Source organism: Lemur catta, chromosome X (genome assembly GCF_020740605.2).
Source record: "Lemur catta isolate mLemCat1 chromosome X, mLemCat1.pri, whole genome shotgun sequence".
In the NCBI taxonomy this organism is placed as follows: Eukaryota; Metazoa; Chordata; class Mammalia; order Primates; family Lemuridae; genus Lemur; species Lemur catta.
This window is the reverse complement of record NC_059155.1, coordinates 7,505,141-7,527,017: the sequence shown is the minus strand read 5'-3', so window position 1 is coordinate 7,527,017 and position 21,877 is coordinate 7,505,141. Positions and strand designations below refer to the sequence as shown.

Here is a 21,877-nt window from a genome sequence, read left to right as displayed (position 1 = left end):
TGTGAAAACTGCATGATCCTAGATTGGATTCTTATCTGGGGAAAAACTATATAGCTATAAAGAACATTATTGGGATGGTTGGTGAAATTTACAGGTGAACTGAGGACCAGATGATAGCATTGTCTTAATGTTAAATTGTCAGTTTTGAGAATGCTTTGTTATTAAAAAACACACAGAAGCATTTATGGATAAAGGAGAATGATGTCTTTGGATTACTCTCAAATGACTCAAACATTAAATTTTATAATATTTTTTAAAAGAGTGCTGGCTGTGCTGACATTCTTTCCACGTTTTGGGTACACGTGGCTATCTGTCTCTGTTGAGTGAGAATGGGATGACTGTGTTGTGGCCACATTGGTAGAGACCCCAGTGCGATTTCCCCTGCTTGCATGCCCACTTGCAGAGTAGGAGAGTGTCAGCTCCCCATTCCATGGCTTGCCTTTTTATTCTCTTAATGCCATTTGCCTCCAATATTTTGTTTGAAAATTTTCAAACTTACTGAAAAGATGAAAGAATTTTATACTAACACCCATATAGCCACACCTCCTAGATTCTACAATTCACATGTTGCCATGTTTGCTTTATCACATATATATCCAAAAACATCCATCTATCTACCGTTTTTTTTTGACATTTCAAAATAAGTTGCAGATATCAGAGCACTTCACCCCTAAAAGCTTCAGCATGCATATCATTGGCTAGAGGGGTTCAGTAAGTGTTTGCAGTTCTTTTTTTGAGGTAAAATTTACATATAGTGCGATGCATAAGTGTTACATGTATGTTTGGATGAGTTTTATCAAATGCATACACCTGTGGAATCCAACCTCCCATCATGATATAGAACAATACCAGCATCCCAGAAAGTTCTTCCCAACTAGTCCCTTCCCCATGGCATCAGAGGCAACCACTGTTTTAATTTCTTTTTTTAACAATAGTTTTGCTTGTTCTAAAACCTCATATAAAGTGTATCATGTGCTATGTACTCTTTCACTCAATATAATGTTTCTGAGATTCATCCATATTGTTGCCTATATTAGCAGTTTGATCCTTTCCATTGCTGGGTAATGTTATATCATATGGAAGCACTACGGTTGGTCTGTGCATTCTCCTGTGGATGAACCCCTGGGTTACTTCCATTTTTTGTCTATTATGAACATGAATCTGCTGTGAACATTAGTGTACAAGTATTTATGTGGACACATGTTTTCTTTTCCCTTGGGTGAATCCCTAGGAGTGGGATTGCTGGGCCATAACTTTATGTAAGAATTTGCCAAACTGCTTTCCGCAATGGCTTCACCATTTACCATTCCTACCAGCAGTGTATCAGAGTCCCAAAGCTTGATATCATCTGTCTTTTTCATTTTAGCCATCCCAGTCTAGTGGATGTGTGGTGGTATCCTGTTGTGGTTTTAATTTGCATTTTCCTGATTACAGTGGTGTTGGGCACTTTTTCATATCTTACTTGGTAAAGAGTCTGTTCAAATCTTTTGTCCATCTTTTGGTGAGTTGTTTGTCATCTTGGTATTGAGTTGTAAGAGTTCTTCATACGTGCTGGATACAAGTCCTTTGCCATATGTAGGTATTGCAGATTTTTACTCTCAGGCTGTGCCATACATTTCCAGTTTTTTATGTATCTTTTGATGAGAAGTTTTTAGTTTGATGAAGTCAATTGTTTGCTTTTATGATTATTATTCCGTGTGTCTTGTCTACTAAACCTTTGCCTACCTCAGTGGAGTTTTTTGTTGAATACACTTCTTAATTTTAAGTATTTATCTTTTTAGTTTTTGTTTGATACTTAGGACCTTTTTTATGTGACATTTTGGCCTACTCCAGTCTCCTATGTTTTCTTCTCAAAGCTTGGCTGTTTTACCTTTCACATTTGGGTCTATAATTCATCTGGAATTGGTTTTTGTATATAAAATGAGGTCAAGATTCATTTTTTCCATGTGCCTATCTGATCAGTCCAGCACTGTTTATTATGCACTGCAGAGTCACCTTTATCATAAAACGGCTGAGCGTATATGTATGGGTCTGTTTCTACAGTTTCTATTCTGTTACATTGGTCTTTCTGTTACACTGCCTCAGTGCCTTCAGTTACTTCAGATTTATAATAAAGAGGCCTTGCTCTCTAGTATTGCATGTAAGTCATCCAGCTTTGCTGTGTTTGAGATTAGGGGAAGGGGCCACAGTGGCAATGCTGTCTTGGGATTGTGGGGAGGGGTAGTGGTGACCTCATCTGGAGGTGGCCATTTGGTACGGGCCAATATTATTGTTATCATCATGGTCCAAGGCCTAGTACTAAGTGCCTGATTCTCCAGATCCAAGCTCATCTTATGATCTGTGAGAAACTAGTGCTGACCTGAATTACTTTTACTGCTGTGTGACCTAGAGCATCAGGTTGCTTTAGGGAGTAAAGAGGAGAAGAGGTCTTATGCTCACCAGTGTGCCTGTCACCAGAGAGGTGCTCATCATTTGGGACAGGAATGGCTGTTGTCATCTGTGCTTTCTTCTCCCTTTGCAGTTGTCCCCTTCTGCCTCCTCTCATCATCAATTAATTTAGACATACCCTGCATCTTTGCTGTAGTGTGTGTGCACCTTATAGGTACACAGCCACTTACCAGAAACCCTTGGGGCCTGAGATACTTTAGGATTCGGAATTTTTCAAATTTTGTTATAACATTTGTGCAGCAATCTAGATAAACATGTCTGTTAAGTTGGATGAATAAAGCTCGCAAATAGCTTCACATCCATTCAAATGAGATTGGAAGCCAAATTTATGAAATAAGTTTTCGAAGCGTTTTGGAATTTACAGTTACAGATGTGGACCGGCTGTGGGCCTCCGCTCCTTATTTCACATGTTGCTCTCTTGTTTGGACTCGCCAGGCTGTATCGCAACAGCTGAATGCTGTCACGGAGGACATGTACACCAATGGTTCTGCTGCCCCAGGGAGCCCTGCCCAGGCCAAGGGGCAAGAAGTGCGGAAAGTGCGGCTCATACAGTTTGAGAAGGTCACAGAGGAGCCCATGGTAATCCCTTGTCATATTGTTACCCACCACTCACTCTCTATCCTGAGAGCCACTGGGCGTCCCCCGCTCAAGTTCTTCCTCAGAGCAGGCTTCATGCCCGTTCTAGTTGAGGACTATGCCAGCTATGGATCAAAAATATTTTTCCTGAGAAATCACCTTAAATTGTGTTAAAAAATAACCCCAGAAAGAAATTAATATAAAACTTATTGTGCCATTGCCTTTATTTCAGGGAATCACTCTGAAGCTGAATGAAAAACAGTCCTGTACGGTAGCCAGAATTCTTCATGGCGGCATGATTCATAGACAAGGTACTCTGGGGGGAGGTCATGTTTTATTCAGGGATTAATCATTTATTGCCTGTGCATGATAAGATCGCCGTAGGAATTGCCCAGTACCACCCTTTCTCCCCCTAAGCCTTCTTTTGCACGTATTTGTACAGATATTATTCTAGTTAGTTAATCCGTGAGCAGTTACCACACACCACCAATTAAGACTTTGCATATATAGCAGTGAAGAGAACAGACCCTTTCTACCCTCCTGGAGCTAACAGTTTAACTGAGAAAGCAGACATTAAGCAAATAATTATGATGAACTATTGTATTTCCTTAATGTTAAACTGCCATCAATTTTCAGATGCATCATTTAGTAAAACCTACTTTGGGGAGTGATGAGAGAACAGAATAATACACTAAAATACAGCATGTCCTTAGCAGGTGATGGCAGCCTGTATTTGGCCACCTGCTTCACACACACTTTGAACCCTGCCTGAGACTTGTCCTAGTGTTGGGGTCATGGCTACTCAAAAGGAAGTAGTTTTCCTACTCCATTAACTCCTACCCTTTTATGTTTAATTAAGACTTCTTTTTGTATCCAAGGTGACACAAATATTGGAAGCCGCTCTTCACATAGAATCTAAACATGGATTAAGTTTACCATGTGATAGCATGTTGGGGTTTTAGCTAAACAACAAAGAAATATTGAACTTGCTGGTGAATGAGGAGTACTGAGTTCTTTGTCTTGCTTTGTTATTCTTTTTAGTATGTGCATGTGTGTCACAGTCTCCTGAAGGCAGTAGCCACTCTAGTTCCAGGACTTTGAGGGTGAGGTGCTTTTATTGCACTGTTGGAAGTCAAGGAGGATGAGATAGTCTCGAACCGAATCAAAGCATTCAAAAGGACATTCCCATCTCTCATGGTTGAGTGTTTTCAATCCTGCATACTTTATACAACCTGTTTTATAACATGCTCAAAACACCGGGCTCTCTTCTATGGTATCTTGAGTTGTAATGACAACTCTCGTGTGAACTTTTATTCTTTTGTGGATTGATTTCTCATTTCATGTCAGGCTCACTTCACGTGGGGGATGAAATCCTAGAGATCAATGGCACCAATGTGACTAATCATTCAGTAGATCAGCTGCAGAAGGCAATGGTAGGTATTTTCTATGCTAGATGAAAATCTTCCTTTGTGTCCGTGAAGTGTTGATACACATTTTTTTCTGTCAAAGTATTTGTACCCTATTGAGGCAGCTCTTATCACTGCTAGTCTTTAATCTGTGTAAGAAATGATAATTCTCTGCTTTAATTTAGTAAAATTCCAAAGCAGGGCAAATAACCCAGAGCATCGATCTGGTGGGATGTAAAGAACATTGAACTGGGAGTCAGAAGGCCTTGATCTTTAATGGCAGCTCTGAATCCTGGCTCTACTTTATTTTAGCTCTGTGATTTCGAGCTGGTAAATTAACTTCTCTAAGTCTTCATTTCCTCAGAGACTTATTATGAGGAGTGAATGGAATATTATAAATCAAAAGTTGATATTTTGTCAAGCACCTATTACGTGCCAGGCATTGTGATAAATATATATATATATATATACATATATTTTTTTATAGCTATTTGCTGAAGGCCAGACCCTCTCCTGTTAGAGGTACAGTTTTCAGTGGGTTCTGGTGGCCACTCATTCAGGCCTACCAGTGGTAATGGCTTCTCCCAGTTGCAGATCCTGGAGTGTTTCAAACCCTTCCTTGCTGGATCCCTTGTTGTGAATAGTTCCTTCATTAAACTCTCTTCAAACACCCTTTTTGAATGTGCCATCTATATCTTACTGGGATCCTGAGTAATTAGTACCAGGAATACCCTCAGCAAACAGACCCTAAAAATGAGATTCTAAGATTGGGCTGCTTATAGATGAGCATATGAAAATAACCTTCTTGCTGGAGGAGATGGTACACTGGTAAGCCACAGCATGCAGTGGCCATTTGGATCATTACTTGTGGTGTCATGGGATGGAGGACAAGTGGAGGATGAAGTGATGGGGGATTAAGTGGCTGTTGCCCTTGCGATCTAGGAAATTTCAGGGAAGGCTGTAGAGCAGTGGTTCTCAAAACTTTAGTGTGAATAAGAATCACCCGGAGGGCTTGTTAAACCACAGCTGCCTGCCTCCCACCCACACCCAGAGTGTACGATTCAGTGAGTGAAGTGGAAGGGCTCAAGAATTTGCACCTCTAGCAAATCCCAGATGGTGCTGGTGCTGCTGGTCCAGGGACCACACTTTGAGAAGCACTGCTTGGGTCTTGCTGCACCAAAGTATTATCCCCGGACCAGCAGCATCAGCATCGCCTAGGGTTTGTTAGAGATGCAAAACTCTTAGATTTATGCCCTAGATCTCCTGAATCAGAATCTGCATTTTAACAGGAGTCTCAGATTATTTGTATGCATGTTAAAATTTGAGAAATACTCCAATGGAGGAAGTAGATCAAAGGCTCAAGGGATATTGAAGTAGGTCTATTATGTACACTCTACTCATCAGTCTCTAATTGAACCAGAAGGTGGTTTTTCACTTGAGATAGAGATGAGGAAACTGAACCTTGGAGAGCTTTGAAACCTGCCCATAGTCACATGGCAATTTAAGGATAGACCTGGGATTTGCTTTAATCAAAAGTCCACACTTAGACTTCTGCTTCTGACCAAGATGTAGTAACAGGGACCAGATTTGCCCTGCCTTTTGAAACAACCCAAATGCTACATGTTCATGCACCTAATGACAAAATACTTGGAAGAAAAACTGGTAGAACTTTAAGGAGAAGCTAAATCCACAATTAAAGTTCTAGATTTCAGTACCCCTCTCTTAGTAACTGGCAGAACAAATAGCCCAAAACATCAGTGAGGATGTAGAAGACTCAAATGACACTGTCAGCCAACTTGACCTAACAGACATATAGAGAACGAACACTCAACCCAGCAACAGCAGAAAACACATTCTTCTTAAGCAGCGGTCCCCAACCTTTTTGGCACCAGGGACTGCTTTCCCGTGGACGGGTGTGCAGGGGGAGGAGGGGCTCAGGAGGTGATGTGAGTTATGGGGAGTGGCTGTAAATACTCATGCTGGGACCTCCTGCTGTGTGTCCCCCCTGGCACGTGCACCCCATTTCCTAAGTTTCATGGAAGACAATTTTTCCACGGACACAGAGGAGCGGGAAGAGGGCGGCAGAGCTCTGTGGCCGGTCCCTGACAGTCCACAGACCAGTACCAGAGGTTGGGGACCCCAGTTCTAGAGTACACAAGGAATATCCTCCAGGAGAGACCACATGCTAGGTCACAGAACAAGTCTCAAGAGATTTAAAAGGATTCAGATTGTACAAAATGTATTGTCTGACCACAATGACATTAAATTAGAAATCAAAACCAGAAAGATACTTGGAAAATCCCTAAATACTTGGAAATTAAAGAGAACACTTCTAAATAATCCATAGGTCACAGAAGAAATTACAAGGAAAATTAGAAAGTATCTTAAGGTGAATATAAATGCAAACACATTCAGAATGTGTGGAATGCCACTAAAGCAGTTCTAAGGGGGGGAATTCACAGCGCTTAATGTCTATATTAGAAAATAAGAAAGGTCTCAAATCAGTGTCCTCAGCGTCCACCTTAAGAAACTAGAAAAAGAACAAATGAAACCCAGAGTGAGAAGAAGAAAGGAAATAAACAACACAAATAGACTGGACAGGAATCTGGCTGAATGTGAAAGGCAAAGGAGTTTTTTAAAAGATAGGTCTGAAGCAGGTTACTTGTTTTTTTATATTTATATATATTTACATATTTATATATAAGCTAATTAGAACATCCGAAGGAATCAATTCATTTCTTTGAAAGCGAGTAAATAAAGAGAAAGCATTTATCCTTTCTTTCCTATATGAACTGTACCACTGGGTAACCAGATAGTAAATTAGGAAGAAGATTTCTCTATGGAAGTATTCTGGCTCATAAGTGAAGACAGGATTATAGAATTAACATATCATATTGTTATGTTAGTTTATGGGGCACATATACTTTTATATTAAAGGAAAAATTGCTCCATAAAATCCCAAAATGTAAAGATGGCTGTTGGGGGGAAAACCTGGGGCTTTGAGGGGGAAATAATTTTATGAAACCTCAAATCATCCAAGTTAGTTTTCCTTACAATTTTATTTCCCCTTTCTTTTTTAATAGAAAGAAACAAAAGGAATAATCTCATTAAAAGTAATTCCCAACCAACAAAGTCGTCTTCCTGCACTACAGGTGGGTGGCACCATTTTCTGTGTTGTGCTGATTGCAGGATTCAGGCCATGTTGTCTTGTATTCTTAGACATTTCATTATAAGTGATGTGAGTCTAACTGTTAAGTTCTAAATATCTCATAAGTGTGTAACTGCTGGGCTTAACGTCCCAATATACCCTGCCTGCTGCTCTCTGAACTAAAATACAGGCACTCATCCCCCTTTTATTGAGGCAGAAGACAGTGATCCTTTGTGAGTGGTCAGAGAGGAAAGGGTAATCTTATTCTACACATGGCAAAGAATCAGTGTAACTCCAAAGGGAAAACGGGCAAAGGGAATGAAGAGATCATTCACAGAAGAAAAACTACAAATCACCATTGGATTTATGAAAAAATATCCAATCTTACGCGTCATCAAAGAAATACAAATTAAAATATGCATGAGATACTAATTTTTACCAAGGAAACTGGCAGATATTTTAAAAAATAGTAATCATAAAGCCCAGTGATTTATAGTGCAAAGTAAAGAAAGAAGTCTTTTGAGCACTTATTCAAAATTTATTGAGGGTCCACCAAGTATAAATTACTGTGCTAGAACATGGAGGTGATACAAAGAGAAATGGTATATTCCCAGTTCAGCAGCTGGTGGAGGAATAGATTGGACAGGGCCTTGGCAAGTGAATATGGAAGAAATTTAAAGAAAGCCCTCACCAATACTTAGAATCGTCTGGCTTTTTTTTTTTTTTTTTTTCATTTTGGCCATTCTGGTGGTGGTATCACATTGTGATTTTAATTTGTACTTCTCTGATGACTAATGAGAGTAAACTCCTTTTTATATATGTTTTTCCCACTTGGATATCCTCTTTTATAAAATAACAGTTCAAATATATTCTGGTAAGAGTACTCTGTCATATGTATCCCAAGTATGTTCTCTTCCTCTGGGGCTTGTCTTCTCATTTTCTTCATGGTGCAGGTAATGAATAGAAACTCTTAATTTTAATGAAACACCATATACCACTTTTTTCCTTTTATGATTAGTGCGTTTTATGTCCTGTTTAAAAATTTTTTGCTTACTCCAGGGTCAAGATGATATTCTCTCCTATGTTTTCTTCTAAAATTTTACTTGTTTTCTTTTTCACATTTGGATCCCCAACCCATCTGGAATTGATTTTTGTATCTACTATAAGGTAAGAGGTCACAGGGCCAGTTTTTCCATATGGGTATCAATTGATCCAGCATCATTTATTGAAATAAGCATCCTGTTCCTATTGTACTGCATCATCACTTTTGTCATAAGTAATATGTGTAGGTCTATTTTGGAACTCTTTCTTCTTTTCCATTGGACTATTTGTTTACCCCTGTGTTAAACCTACATGTCAATTTAGGGAGAATAGACATCTTCATAATATCCCGATAGAAGTAGTGATAGCAGACATCCTTGTCTATTTCTGAATCTTAAAGGGAAAGCTTTTAATATTTCACTGTAAAGTATGATGTTGGCTGTAGGATTTTGGTAGGTTAGGGTTAGGGTTAGGGTTAGGTAAAGAGGCTCCCTTCTATTCCAGGTTTGCTCAGAATGGGTTTTAAATGTTATCAAATGTTTTTTATATATCTGTTGAGAAGATCATATGATTTTTCCCTATTTTTCTTTTAATGTGGTGAATTTATTGCCTTCAGGTGGTAAGCCTTCTTGTGTTGCTGAACTATTAATAGATTCTGTTCAGTTGTGATTTATTATCCTTTTTATGTATAACTATTTGATTTGCTTAATATTTTGTTTAGGATTTTTACATCACTGTTGCTGAGAGATTCTTGTCAGATTTTGTTATCATGGTTATGCTAGACTGATGAGTTAGGAAGTGCCATCATTTTCTGTAATTTGTGTTTGTTGAGATTAGCCCTCAGATATGCGTGCGCACGTGTGTGTGTGTGTGTGTGTGTGTGTGTGTGTGTGTGTGTGTGTGCGCGCGCGCGCCCGCACACGCACGCTTGTTTGGGGGCAGGGGAGAATTTTCAATGATAAATTCAAGTTCTTTGATAGAAATATGAGTGTGTATATTTTCAGTTTCTTGTGTCACTTTTGGTTACTTGTGTTTTTCAAGGAATTTGTCAAATGTATTGACGTAAAATTGTTCATATCCTCATATAACCTTTTTATCTCTAAGTTCTCTACTGATCTCTACTAGTAAATTGTGTCTTCTCTATTTTCTTAATCTTTTCAAAGAACCAATTTTGTCTCTGTTGATCTTCTCAACTCTGTTTATTTTCTGTTTCTTTCTGCTCTTTATTATTTATTTCCTTCTTTCTTTGAGTTGCATGCCTAATCATACTACCATACATAACCAGTATTACATTCTCATGTAGTGTCTTTTTCTATGCATAATAAATACTTTTTATTTCCAATATACTAGTTGTTATTTTTGTTTTATGATATTCTCATTTAATGTCATATCAGTACCATTTTCCAAAGGCATTACATATCTATCCTTCTACAAATTGATTTTTATCATTTATATTTAGTAGATGACCATACCTGACTAATTCCTCATTCTTGAAAAATTAGGTTGTTTCCAATACTTCACTCTTATAAATACTGTTGTGATGAACATACTTATCCACATATCATTACTGACAGTTCTGTTTTGTATCAGATAAATCCATAAAAGTAAAATGTGGGGCCAAGGGATATTAACATTTTAAGACTTTTGGCACATTCATACTGTTAGATTGTCTTCTAGAAAAAGTCTACCAAGTTTATTTAATGTACTTGTAAAAATATTTTTTCAAGGAAACACATATATTTAAGATACTCAGATCCACTAACTACAAACATGTTGACCTAGAAAGGCATTTCATGCCTTCTTGTTAAAGGGATTAGTTCGGATCCCTCTGCAAACACAACAGTAAGCAACTCCAATTACTTCAGGGTTCTGATTTCTCTCTCTTACGTGCTCCTCATTGTTCGTTCAGTTCTGACCCTGTTCATTCTGCTTACATGCTCTGATGCAGGTGTTTCTTTTGAAGCTGCCGCCTGCAGTTCCCTTTGCCTTCTTTTTCAGATGTTCATGAGAGCGCAGTTTGACTATGATCCCAAAAAGGACAATCTGATCCCTTGCAAGGAGGCGGGACTGAAGTTTGTTACTGGGGACATAATCCAGATCATCAACAAGGATGACAGCAATTGGTGGCAGGGGCGGGTGGAAGGCTCCTCCAAGGAGTCAGCAGGATTGATCCCTTCCCCCGAGCTGCAGGAATGGTGAGCTGCTTTTATGCAGGTGAAATCTGCAGATGGAAGGGCCACATGCCTGCCACAAATAATTGCTTAGCTTCAGAAGTCTGGCATCTGGTGTATAGTTTCTGTTTTTTGACCAAGCAGACCTCCTAGCTCCCCTGGCATAACGAGTAAGGGAGAGTCAACCAGGAGCTGGTAAACTGACTACAGGCTGCTACAGGCAAGGGAGCCTGACTAGCTCTCCATTCCAAGGTGGGCTTCCTGTTCCCTCCAACGCTTTCCCCGTGGTTACTAAGCAAGTGACAGACAATGCTGGGACTACAGCCCTCCCTGATCTCCTGCCTTGTAAGCTAGTACCCATGCTGTTTCTTCGATTTCTTCTGAGTCCTACAAAAACAGTCACATATGTGTCCTTTTTACAAATTCCTAGCACATAGAAGAAATAATTCTTATCCCCAAGTCACATTGCTCACATAGTTCCAGGTCATACCATAGGAGTGGTAGAAAAATCCACATATAACAGTTCTAACTGATTTCACATCCAACACTAACCCTCCCTCTGCCTCTGCAAAATAACCCCATTGTAAAGCTTACAACCTCGAGGCGTATTTTTTCACGTGCCAGTCTTTCAGTTTTAAGCCAGAATTCGAGTTGATCTTGTCTCCAGTGATGATGCAAAATGGCACTGAACCACAGGATGTGCTTTATAGAAATAAACTTTCAGCATTAGAGCAACAAAGGAAATACAATACAGACCCTGGATGATATTGGTAAAAGCCCTGAGCATGTGGGCTGTGGCTTCTAGGCCATTTTCAGAGCTAACAGATCATGGAGAACATTGCAGGATTGGGAGCAGCAGGTGGCTGAGGAAGACCCACAGAATACAAGATCAAACTGTGGATTATAACTTATTAATGAGGCATTAAATCCATTTAGTGGGTTGCAACAAGTATTTCTTTTAAAAAATGACATTTTTTTTAACTTTGGGAGGCTGAGGCAGCAAAATCACCTGAGGCCAGGAGTTTGAGACCAGACTGGCCAACATAGTTAGACCCCATCTCTACAAAAACATTTTTAAAAGTTAGCTGGACGTGGTGGTGTGCTCCTGTAGTCCCAGCTACTTGGGAGGCTGAGGCAGGAGGATGGCTTGAGCCCGGGAGTTTGAGGTCACAGTGAGCTATGATCGTGCCTGGGCAACAAAGCAAGACCTGTCTCTTTTTAAAAAAAATGATATTGAATAGAAACATGAGAATATATTAGACATAGTAATATAAGTTATTTTTTAGGGAAGCTGTTGTTTCAGTTGTATGTATGGTGTGTATGTAGGTGTGTGTTTTCTTTATAGATGCATGTATGTGTAATATAGGATTGAATGTATAATCTATTTCATACAATGAGGTAGGGTCATAAAGGTTTGAGAAGCACTGGGCCAGAGAAAGTGATTTGTTTGTGGGTTGTTTTTGGAATGTCCTGAGAGGTGGGTGGGCACAGACTCAAGGAGGTGGTCCCTCTGCCTGCTGCCCATCTTCCTTCCCAGGTGAGAAGCGGAGGCATAGGGGGAGGGATAGAGAGACACAGAGAGACTATGAGACAAAAGAAAAACAGAGACATAGAGACAGAGAGGCTGAGAGACAAAGGAGAGGCTGAGAGAGAGTGAAGGGGACGCTGTTAGAGAATGAGTGGCTAGGAGGGTCAAGGACAACATGAAGCTTTGTGGCTAGTGCAGAGGAAGGAAGTGAACTGGTCTAGAGGTTTGGTGTAGAAAGGACAGGGGGTCATCCGGTCCATCACAGGACAGGCAAACGAGCCCGAGGCCTTTTCACTGAGGATCTGCTGACTCTGTGGTCGTCTTTTCCCCTCAGGCGTGTGGCAAGTGTGGCTCAGTCAGCTCCAAGCGAAGCCCCGAGCTGCAGTCCCTTTGGGAAGAAGAAGAAGTACAAAGACAAGTACCTGGCCAAGCACAGCTCAAGTAAGCTTCCTCGGCCTTCTCCCTCCAGTTCCCTTAACCAGCAGAGAAGGGGAGGTGGCGCAGTGTGCAGTGGAACATACATCATACAGAAAGCATGTCATTTTGGCCGGGCGCGGTGGCTCACACCTGTAATCCTAGCCCTCTGGGAGGCTGAGGCGGGCGGATTGTTTGAGCTCAGGAGTTCGAGACCAGCCTGAGCAAGAGCGAGACCCCGTCTCTACTAAAAATAGAAAGAAATTATATGGACAGCTAAAAATATATAGAGAAAAATTAGCCAGGCATGGTGGCACATGCCTGTAGTCCCAGCTACTCGGGAGGCTGAGGCAGGAGGATTGCTTGAGCCCAGGAGTTTGAGGTTGCTGTGAGCTAGGCAGATGCCACGGCACTCTAGCCTGGGCAACAGAGTGACTCTGTCTCAAAAAAAAAAAAAAGAAAAGAAAAGAAAAGAAAATAAAGAAAGAAAGCATGTCATTTCTTCCAGTTTTCTCTTATTAAATTCATCTTCACAAGCTAACTGCAGTCAGAAAGACAATGTCAGTAGATGTAAAGGAAGGCTCGTGGTCTGCCCACATCTCATTGCCTCACCCCACAGGTAACCAACCCAACAGCCTTCCAGACTGTTCTCCATGCTCACACCTTGCTTAGTGTGTCAACGCCTTCGGCACCACTCGACTGCAACCCTAGAGAGGAGTATGTTTTCCTGACAACTAATTCTGGCTTTTTTACCTGCCATGATAGAACATATAATATACCAAAATTATAAATGGGTTCGAGCAGGTTCCAGATAACAAATGAATAATCTACCATTCAACTACCATTTATTAAATGTACGTCAGGAGCCTACACAGAAGTAGACGTGGCTGGAGTGTGTGTCCAGGGAGAAGGGAAGTGGCCCAGAGGGAGAAGCCAGGGCCAGGTCATAGGGAGCTGTGTCCACCTTCTCTACTGTTTCACATCTTGTATTGTAGTCTCTGTGGAGCTAGTGAAGGGTTTTGAGCAGAGGATTAATGTGATCAGCTTTTCATTTGCTTCTGTCTTTCTGGTAGTAGTGGAAGAAGAACCGCAGAAGAGGCCAGGAAACAATTGTAGCAGGCCAGGGGGTTGTGGGGGGTGGGATGGATGGAGAGACAGCATGAGACCCAGGTTCCATCTTGAGTAGCTGGGTTGATGGCACCATTCCCTGAGATAAGGGACATTTTACACAGTACCGAGATCATGTTGGCGTTGTTGAGTTCTAAGTGCCCATGAGACAGCCAACTGGCACGTCCGGGGACTTGGAGCTGAGGGCAGCATCTGTGTTGGAAATGCCATCAGGTTACTGAAATTATAGAGAAAAAGTACAGGGGACCAACAAGGTTGGCTCAAAGTGACAGAAGAAGAAAGGTCCAAAAACTTAAACTCCCTTGCTCAAAACTCCTTCATAACACTAAAAAGAAATACAATCCAAAGACCTTTCTCCCATTGACCTCGTCCCCAGTCGCTCCCTCCCTGTTTGTTAGTATGTGGCCAGGCTCTTTCCCACCTCAGGGCCTGGACCACTGTTCCCCAGCTCTGGGAATGAACACTGCCTGGTTTTCTTTGTCTCTAGTTTTTGACCAGTTGGATGTAGTTTCCTATGAGGAAGTTGTTCGGCTGCCTGCATTCAAGAGGAAGACCCTGGTGCTGATCGGTATCTTCTCCTTGCCTCCATGCTGCTGTGATAGTTAAAGAGTACATTTCTGTCCTCACTTTCCTGCCCACATTGTGTACGCACCCCAGAAAAAGGCAGTGAGGAAGAAATGGAGTGAGGTCTCTTAGGTTCTCCGTATAGAAGAGGTATAAAGAATTTTCTGGGTCCTTTCGAGTATCCCATCTGGGTTCACCTCACAAGTGAAACGAAACCTTACAAACTATTCTTTTAAGTTGGGTTTTGTCCTGGCTGGTCCTAAACTGGGTTTTGCTCTTTGTTCATCCAAGTGGCTGGCAGTGATCTATGCTTTTTTGTTTATGCACACACGTTAGAGCACTTTGCTAGCACTTTGTTAGCAGGGTCCCTGCGCTGTTCTGTCACACACATTAGCCCTGGAAGCTCCCTTCACCCAAGCAGTGACTCTGACCTGAAGCAGAATGAGTCCTTGCTCCAAACCCAGGTATGTGAGCCTTGGCTCTAGTGGGCGGCTCGCCTTCTTGTCCTTGGAGTTGAAATGTTAGTCGCTTAGAGGAAGTGTATTAGGGCTCTGGTGAAATTTCCAGTAAAAACGCTGGCTTAGATTCAATTCCATTAATTTTGGAGAGCTCAGAAAAGTGCATATCCTTAGGAAACAAACAGAAAACTTCACATTAGCTAGCTTCTCTGTAGAAATGACAATTTTATTCTGAGCCCCAAGCCTTAGTCCTTAGAAAGAGCCTCCTCCCCCAAATGGAACAAAAGGACCTAAAGCCACTTAGTGGCCCCAAATCTTGTGATGGCTTAAAGGCCCTGACCCCAGCCCAGATGTGACACCAACTCATTTTTACCTCTTGGCAATTTCAAGTGCTGAGAGATGGAAATCCATATCCTATCCCCACTCACAGCCCCACCTCTGTCTTTGTGGGAAAGACGCAGCCTTTCCTCCCTCTCCACACAGGAGCCAGTGGGGTGGGCCGCAGCCACATCAAGAATGCCCTGCTCAGCCAGAATCCGGAGAAGTTCGTGTACCCTGCTCCGTGTAAGTAGCTCTTGGATGCCTTGGAGGGGAAGTGGCAGCCTGAAGGATGGAGCATCAGTAGTGCATTTGATCACAAAATACGGAAAGATAAAAATTTGTACCCACGATTGTTCTGCCTGACAAAACAACTATGTTGTTTTCTTATTGTTCTCTTCTGTGCTGTTTATCTACATAACAGAAGCTATAGTAAACATTTTTAATCTTGCTTTAAAAAATACTAAGTATTAAAATTTATACATATTTCTTTTTTTCATTTTACCTTACAAACATTTTCCTATGCCCCTATACTGTCTGCCTAATTCACTTTGAGAACTATTTTATAGTCCATTGAATAGATGTACTGCAATTTCCTTAGCTATTCCAATCTTATTTGACTCTTAGGCTACCTCTAATTTTCAGGAAATGTCTTCTAAATAAAACAGTGCTTAAGAAAGGTGCAAATAATCTTGGTAGCAGTCCTTCATAGGCGGAAGAGTAGCAACAGTGATCATTTGGGGAATTAGATAACCTTTCTGTTCACAGAAGTGAATCCACATAAGATAGTTGTGCATATTCCCAGAAAGAAGTACAGTAAGTCCTCACTTAACATTGTCAATAGGTTCATGGAAATTGCAACTTTAAACAAAACCACAGACAGCAGGCCCTTGAATGACATCGTTTCATTCCACTTCATTATAACATTGATGAGAAAAAAACCAGTTTTGTTACATGTCATTACACTTAAAGTCACAGTTTCTAAGAACATATTAACGTATGTTAAGTGAGGAATTACTATGCTGCTAAGCAGAATAGCAAACCAGATTCAAAACCCTGATATTAGTATTTTTTTTATTCTTTGTTTCTCTGTTTTGCTTTTTTACACATCAATCATTGAGAGCTGTCTCTTTGTCAAGAGGGACAGAGAGAGAGTCATTTCAGTGGCACATTGGGAGCAGAAAGCAGATGGCCCTGACTTGAGGAGTAGAGGAAGTCTGGAAATAGAAATAGCCAGTATGGGCTCCTCATTCAGTAAGTTTGAATGAGAAGGCAGTTAGAGAAAGACGATGATAGATGAAGATAATGTCAGATCAAAGGAGAGTTGTTGTTTTAAAATGTGGAAAGAAAGACATTCATATATGGTTATAGATTAAGGGGAAGGAGCCAGTTGAGAGACAAGTGGATGATACACAAGGCAAAGGAGATGCCCAATAGAAGATGGAAAGAAGGGGAGAGGTTGGGAGGATTGTGTTTCAAGCTACAATATCTGGAGAATACTTTACTAATTAGACAATTTATATGAGTAATAGAAAATGTGACTTTTAAGAACATTCCAACTTTTAACAATATGAGTTTAAACCAAAGGAAAGTACTCTTCTTTCCAAGTCATGAAAAGGAAACTTTAAATACATTTCCAAGAAATCCTGACCACAGCCCATAGATGTTTTTAAAATATTTACAGCTGTCATCTTTTCATTTCTGAGCTTCAGTATTCCTGGATTTGGTGGTTTGAGAGATGTAAGAGATGTAACTTCATATAGGGAAAATGATGACAGGAATTTTCTACATTGGCCTTTGCCCCTTAAAACTTAAATATGTTCTGGGCAGATGAGGGGATTTCTCGGTCTACATCACCTGGCATCAGCCCTTCAGGAGCCCATGGGAGGAACCCGTCTGTGAAACACTGAACCAAATGCAGCTGGGGTCTCAATGCAGACACCACGGTCCAAGCTCTTGTGCGAGGGTGAGGACCCAGAGTTCATCAGGGATTTGGGTTCTTATACACAGATACAACACGGCCACCAAGGAAGAGCGAGGAAGATGGGAAGGAGTACCACTTCATATCAACAGAGGAGATGACGAGGGACATCTCTGCCAATGAGTTCTTAGAGTTTGGCAGCTACCAGGGCAACATGTTTGGCACGAAATTTGAAACAGTGCACCAGATTCATAAGCAGGACAAGATTGCCATCCTTGACATCGAGCCCCAGGTGGGTAGGCACGGAAAGGTAGGCGTCATGGGCTCAGCCACACACAGGATGTGGAAGGGGTGCTGAGAAGCAGTGTTACTGGGAATCTCCTGGGAGCTCAGGGTTGCTTCAGTATTTTTAATGGCGTCAGCCTGGAACAGGAATAGTAGTACTGGGAAGGATGGAGAATAGTATTGGGATAAAGCCCAAAGCTGCTTATTAGAAGAAATCCATTATGACAGCTATGTTTTTTTTTTTCCTCTTTCCTTCTCTTCCTTCTTCCCTTTCACTTTTCTAGACTCTGAAGATCGTTCGGACAGCAGAACTTTCACCGTTCATTGTGTTCATTGCACCCACTGACCAGGGCACTCAGGTGGGAAGGAGGAGGCTGTGCAGGGTGGGTGGGGGTTCACTTTCTCTGGGCCTGCCCAAACTAGGACATCAGTCCCAGTCATTGGCCAGAGTGCTGGCTGAAGCTCGGCTCCAGCCGGGCTTCTTCCTCCAAGGCCAAGAAGCCAAAGCCATGCACATTTTATTCACTCAACAGTTATTAAACCACTAGCTAGGCCAGCACCCATGCTAAGTAACAGGAGGACAAAACAAACCAGACCTAGTCATTGTCCCAGAGGCGCATGGGTCGAGTGGCAGAAATTGACAACTGAGCAAATCCTGACACTCTGGTTTGATGCAGGCTCAGGCAGGGCAAGCAGGGAGAGCTGTGATGACCAGGGGCAGTGCTGAACCCACCCTGGGGTGCGGTTGTGGCTGTGAGGAGAGGCCAGGGATATACTGAAAAGCCTCCCCTGCTCCCCACTACCCAGTTCCTACCTGCTCTACCCAGTCCTACCCATGGACTTTGTTGGACCTTTCTTTCTCATGGAACAATGGAGAGCTTTCCCTATTTGCGTGTAAAGAACTTCCTTTTTCCTTAACAGCTGCACGGTCTTCTATTGCATGTATATATCATATTTATTTAGTTTAACCATTCCCTTGTTGATGGCTGCTTGGGTTGTTTTAAAACATTGACTATTATAAATACTGCAATCAATAGTCCTGTACATATGGCATGTCACATGCATGCAAACACATCCACAAGAGAAACTCCAAGAAGGATCACTGGGTCCACGAGTGTGTGCACTTGGAATTTGGATAGGGATTCCCAAGTTGAGCTCCTTTAGCACTGATTTACAGTCCCTCCGACTACCTGTGAGAGTGCTTGGTTCCCTTTGCTTGCATGTTGTTGAAATTTCCATTTTTTGTGAATCTAGTAGAGGGAAAAATGGTATCTCATGCTTTATCTTTTAGTGTAAGAGACTATCTTTTCATACCATTATGAGCCATTTCTATTGCATTTTGTGCAAATTATCTGGCCATGTCCTTAGCTCATTTTTCTGTTGGGTTAATTGCCTTTATTGCATTTCTAGGAATTCTGTACTAGGGTAATTAGCTTTTTGTGATAGCAGTTGCAAATACATTTTTCCCCAATTGGCATGTCTTTTGGTGATTTTAGGCTTTGCATACATTTTTACTTTTATGCAGTTAAATGATCACTCTTTACATTGCTGCTTGACTTGGGGTCAGAGAAAGAGGCCTGGGATTATAAATCACCTTTATCTTTGTTCTGGGATTGCAGCTCTTAGTGGTTACTGAAATGGCTCTTCCATGTTCAAAGGGCATGAACTGGGAGATGGTGAAATCCATGCTATTGGTAGTACTGGTCACCCAGAGGGTGAGAATTGCAGTGTTCTTCATTGATTGCCTCTCCGTACTCTGTTAACAATCTCAAGCAGAGTTTGCGTTTTTAAGTAGATGATACGGAGCTGAGCAATGCTAACAGCAAATGCCTGTTTAAAACCTGTTGCTGGGCCGGGCTCGGTGGCTCAGGCCTGTAATCCTAGCACTCTGGGAGGCCGAGGTGGGCGGATTGTTTGAGCTCAGGAGTTCGAGACCAGCCTGAGCAAGAGTGAGATCCCGTCTCTACTAAAAGAAAATAAATTAGCCAGACAACTAAAAATAGAAAAAATTAGCCAGGCATGGTAGCATGTGCCTGTAGTCCCAGCTACTCAGGAGGCTGAGGCAGGAGGATCACTTGAGCCCAGGAGTCTGAGGTCGCTGTGAGCTAGGCTGATGCCACGGCACTCTAGCCTGGGCAACACAGTGAGACTCTGTCTCAAAAAAAAAAAAAAAAAAAAAAAAACCATTGCTGGCCTCTCTGGGCTGATGTGCTGTGGCCTGCTTCACACATGGCTGTTTCTTCTTTGCAGACAGAAGCCCTGCAGCAACTGCAGAAGGATTCGGAAGCCATCCGCAGCCAGTATGCTCACTACTTTGACCTCTCACTGGTCAATAATGGCGTTGATGAAACCCTTAAGAAACTGCAAGAAGCCTTTGACCAGGCGTGCAGTTCTCCACAGTGGGTGCCTGTCTCCTGGGTTTACTAAGTTTACGGAATGGGGGTACCCACGCGCTCCTTTTCAGCATTTATAACTCCATTCTCCTTGCTTTAAGACAAACAGGGCCACTCCAACTAGTTTTGTGTCAGCTTCCAGCTCTCTGCAACTATCCTTGTTAAGCTAATAGGATTCAGTCTTCTTGCTCAGGCTTCTTAAGGGCTGGGATTTGATTTTCCCGATAGATGGGGCTCCATTGATCTGGATTTCAAAAGGATCTCTGGAAATTGGGGGTAAAAAGTACTATCAAAATATAACTGCTAATCAAAGATGATGCACAGAAAAGCAATGGACCCCATCCCTCTAAAGCCTGTACTCCTTCAACTTTCTAAAATGCCAAAATGAAACATTTGTGCAATAGAATGTTTGCTTTAGGAGACCCTCAAAAGCAATAAAAATGTTGCTGTGTTAAAATACCAATGACCTCGTAACTCTGCTTTTCCACCAGCACCACAAACCTCTGGAGAGGGAAATGTTGCCAACTTCATTAAACTCCTGGACAAGGGCATCAACACAAGATGACTTTCCTGGGTTCAGATGGGACTAAGATTATCCACTCCTGCCCTGGAAGAACCCCCATTCTTCATATCCCCACTATGGTCTCTAACAGCTGATGCCCATGTAGAAAAGCACCTTAAGTTTTAAGTTTGTCTTATCTGGGTGGGAGCCCCTTGTGGGCACACATTTAATCTTCCTGCTAAAGCTCACATTTAGAAGGAGGAAAACCTGGCCTGGGCCCGGTGGTGCAACAGATGAGTGCTGGTATGAGCCAACACCAGGGTCAACTCCACATACCAGGCTCATCACACAGCTACAGTTCAGTGCCTCTCTTCGCTGCATCCAAAGACCCCCACAAAGTGCTCCTTGTTCTTGATTTTTAATACCAAATTCAAAGCAATCCTAGGACCTTTCTTCCACTAACCACCTATGTCATGAAGGCCTTCAGATTCCTCCTCCCTACTCATCCTGCCATCAGCACCAGAACTGATAGCTTCCATGGGCTCCTTCCTCCCACCAAGTCTGATCTAGACGTGTCTGCAGCTATGTACCCCCCCCAGGCCCCCTACATATAACACATGTCACCTTTCTTCTCTGTTCTTCTGGAGACATCACTGGATGTGTGATGATAACCCCCTCAGAGCATTTGCTCCCATGTCAGATAGGTCCCAAGGGTAAATGTTTTATGATATAGAATCAAAGAAATGTAACACTAGCCAAGCATAAAGGAAAAGCACCAAATTTCAAATAGGATATAAAGGTCCCCAGAGTTTTAATCAAAATATTTTGTATTTTTTGCTGTTAGCTCGAGGTCACCAAGAATTAGAAAACCCAAGAGGAATACTTTAAAAAAACTTAATGAGTCAACTTTAATAAGTAAAAATTATAACATTCTTCTCCCAGCAATGAACAATTTCATCCTTTAAAAGTAAAAGAGGGCTAAAACAAAAGGGTATAGGAATGGTTCAGCTTCTGTCACAAACACAAGCAGCCAGGTGGATTTAGGTGAATACTGCCATACACACAAGCTTGGAAGAAATGCATAAAAGACTGACTGCTGGGCCAGAAACAAGATGAAAATCCACCAGGCTGCCAGGCCTATACCCCAGACCCCAGAATAAACCACTGTCTTCATAGCACATTGGAGACAAGATTTTCCCCAGCGAACAACGTGATTCAGTTATAGTCTTTCACTTACTGAAGGTTCTACACCATTTCACCGAGCAGACTTAAGTTTTTACAAGCGTTTTAAAAAGATGGGGTAAAAAAAGAAAAGCAAACTAGGATAGGACTGTGTTTTTAAAACAACCACTAACAGACAGCTGTGGACAGTTACTGTGTCTGAAGGTGAGGCTTCCCAGCGCAAACAAACAGAGAAGTCACTGGCAGAAAATCTGCCTCTTGTATCACCCGTATCCTTAAAACAGGACAAGATGGGATGACCACACCAGGTAACATCAGCAAGGTCTCAAATAGCAGCTAAAATGTGCCACAACTCTCCACCCTGTGCAGGACCTATGTTCCATTCCCTCCACAA

At 41.8% G+C, this 21,877-nt stretch overlaps 1 protein-coding gene across 2 annotated transcripts in view; it reads left to right on the top strand.

Moving 5' to 3' along the window:
* The window catches only part of MPP1 (MAGUK p55 scaffold protein 1), a 30,875-nt gene extending 10,613 nt beyond the window's left edge, over window positions 1-20,262 (top strand). For both annotated transcript variants that reach the window (XM_045538773.1, XM_045538774.1), the window contains 11 exons: window positions 2,884-3,027; window positions 3,257-3,335; window positions 4,372-4,457; window positions 7,514-7,582; window positions 10,618-10,814; window positions 12,653-12,759; window positions 14,348-14,428; window positions 15,366-15,446; window positions 17,211-17,413; window positions 17,691-17,765; window positions 19,657-20,262. In XM_045538773.1, the coding sequence (XP_045394729.1) occupies window positions 2,884-3,027; window positions 3,257-3,335; window positions 4,372-4,457; window positions 7,514-7,582; window positions 10,618-10,814; window positions 12,653-12,759; window positions 14,348-14,428; window positions 15,366-15,446; window positions 17,211-17,413; window positions 17,691-17,765; window positions 19,657-19,833 (1,299 nt within the window). In that variant the 3' untranslated portion in view covers window positions 19,834-20,262. The remainder of the gene's footprint in view (window positions 1-2,883; window positions 3,028-3,256; window positions 3,336-4,371; window positions 4,458-7,513; window positions 7,583-10,617; window positions 10,815-12,652; window positions 12,760-14,347; window positions 14,429-15,365; window positions 15,447-17,210; window positions 17,414-17,690; window positions 17,766-19,656) is intronic.
* Window positions 20,263-21,877: the final 1,615 nt, after the last annotated feature.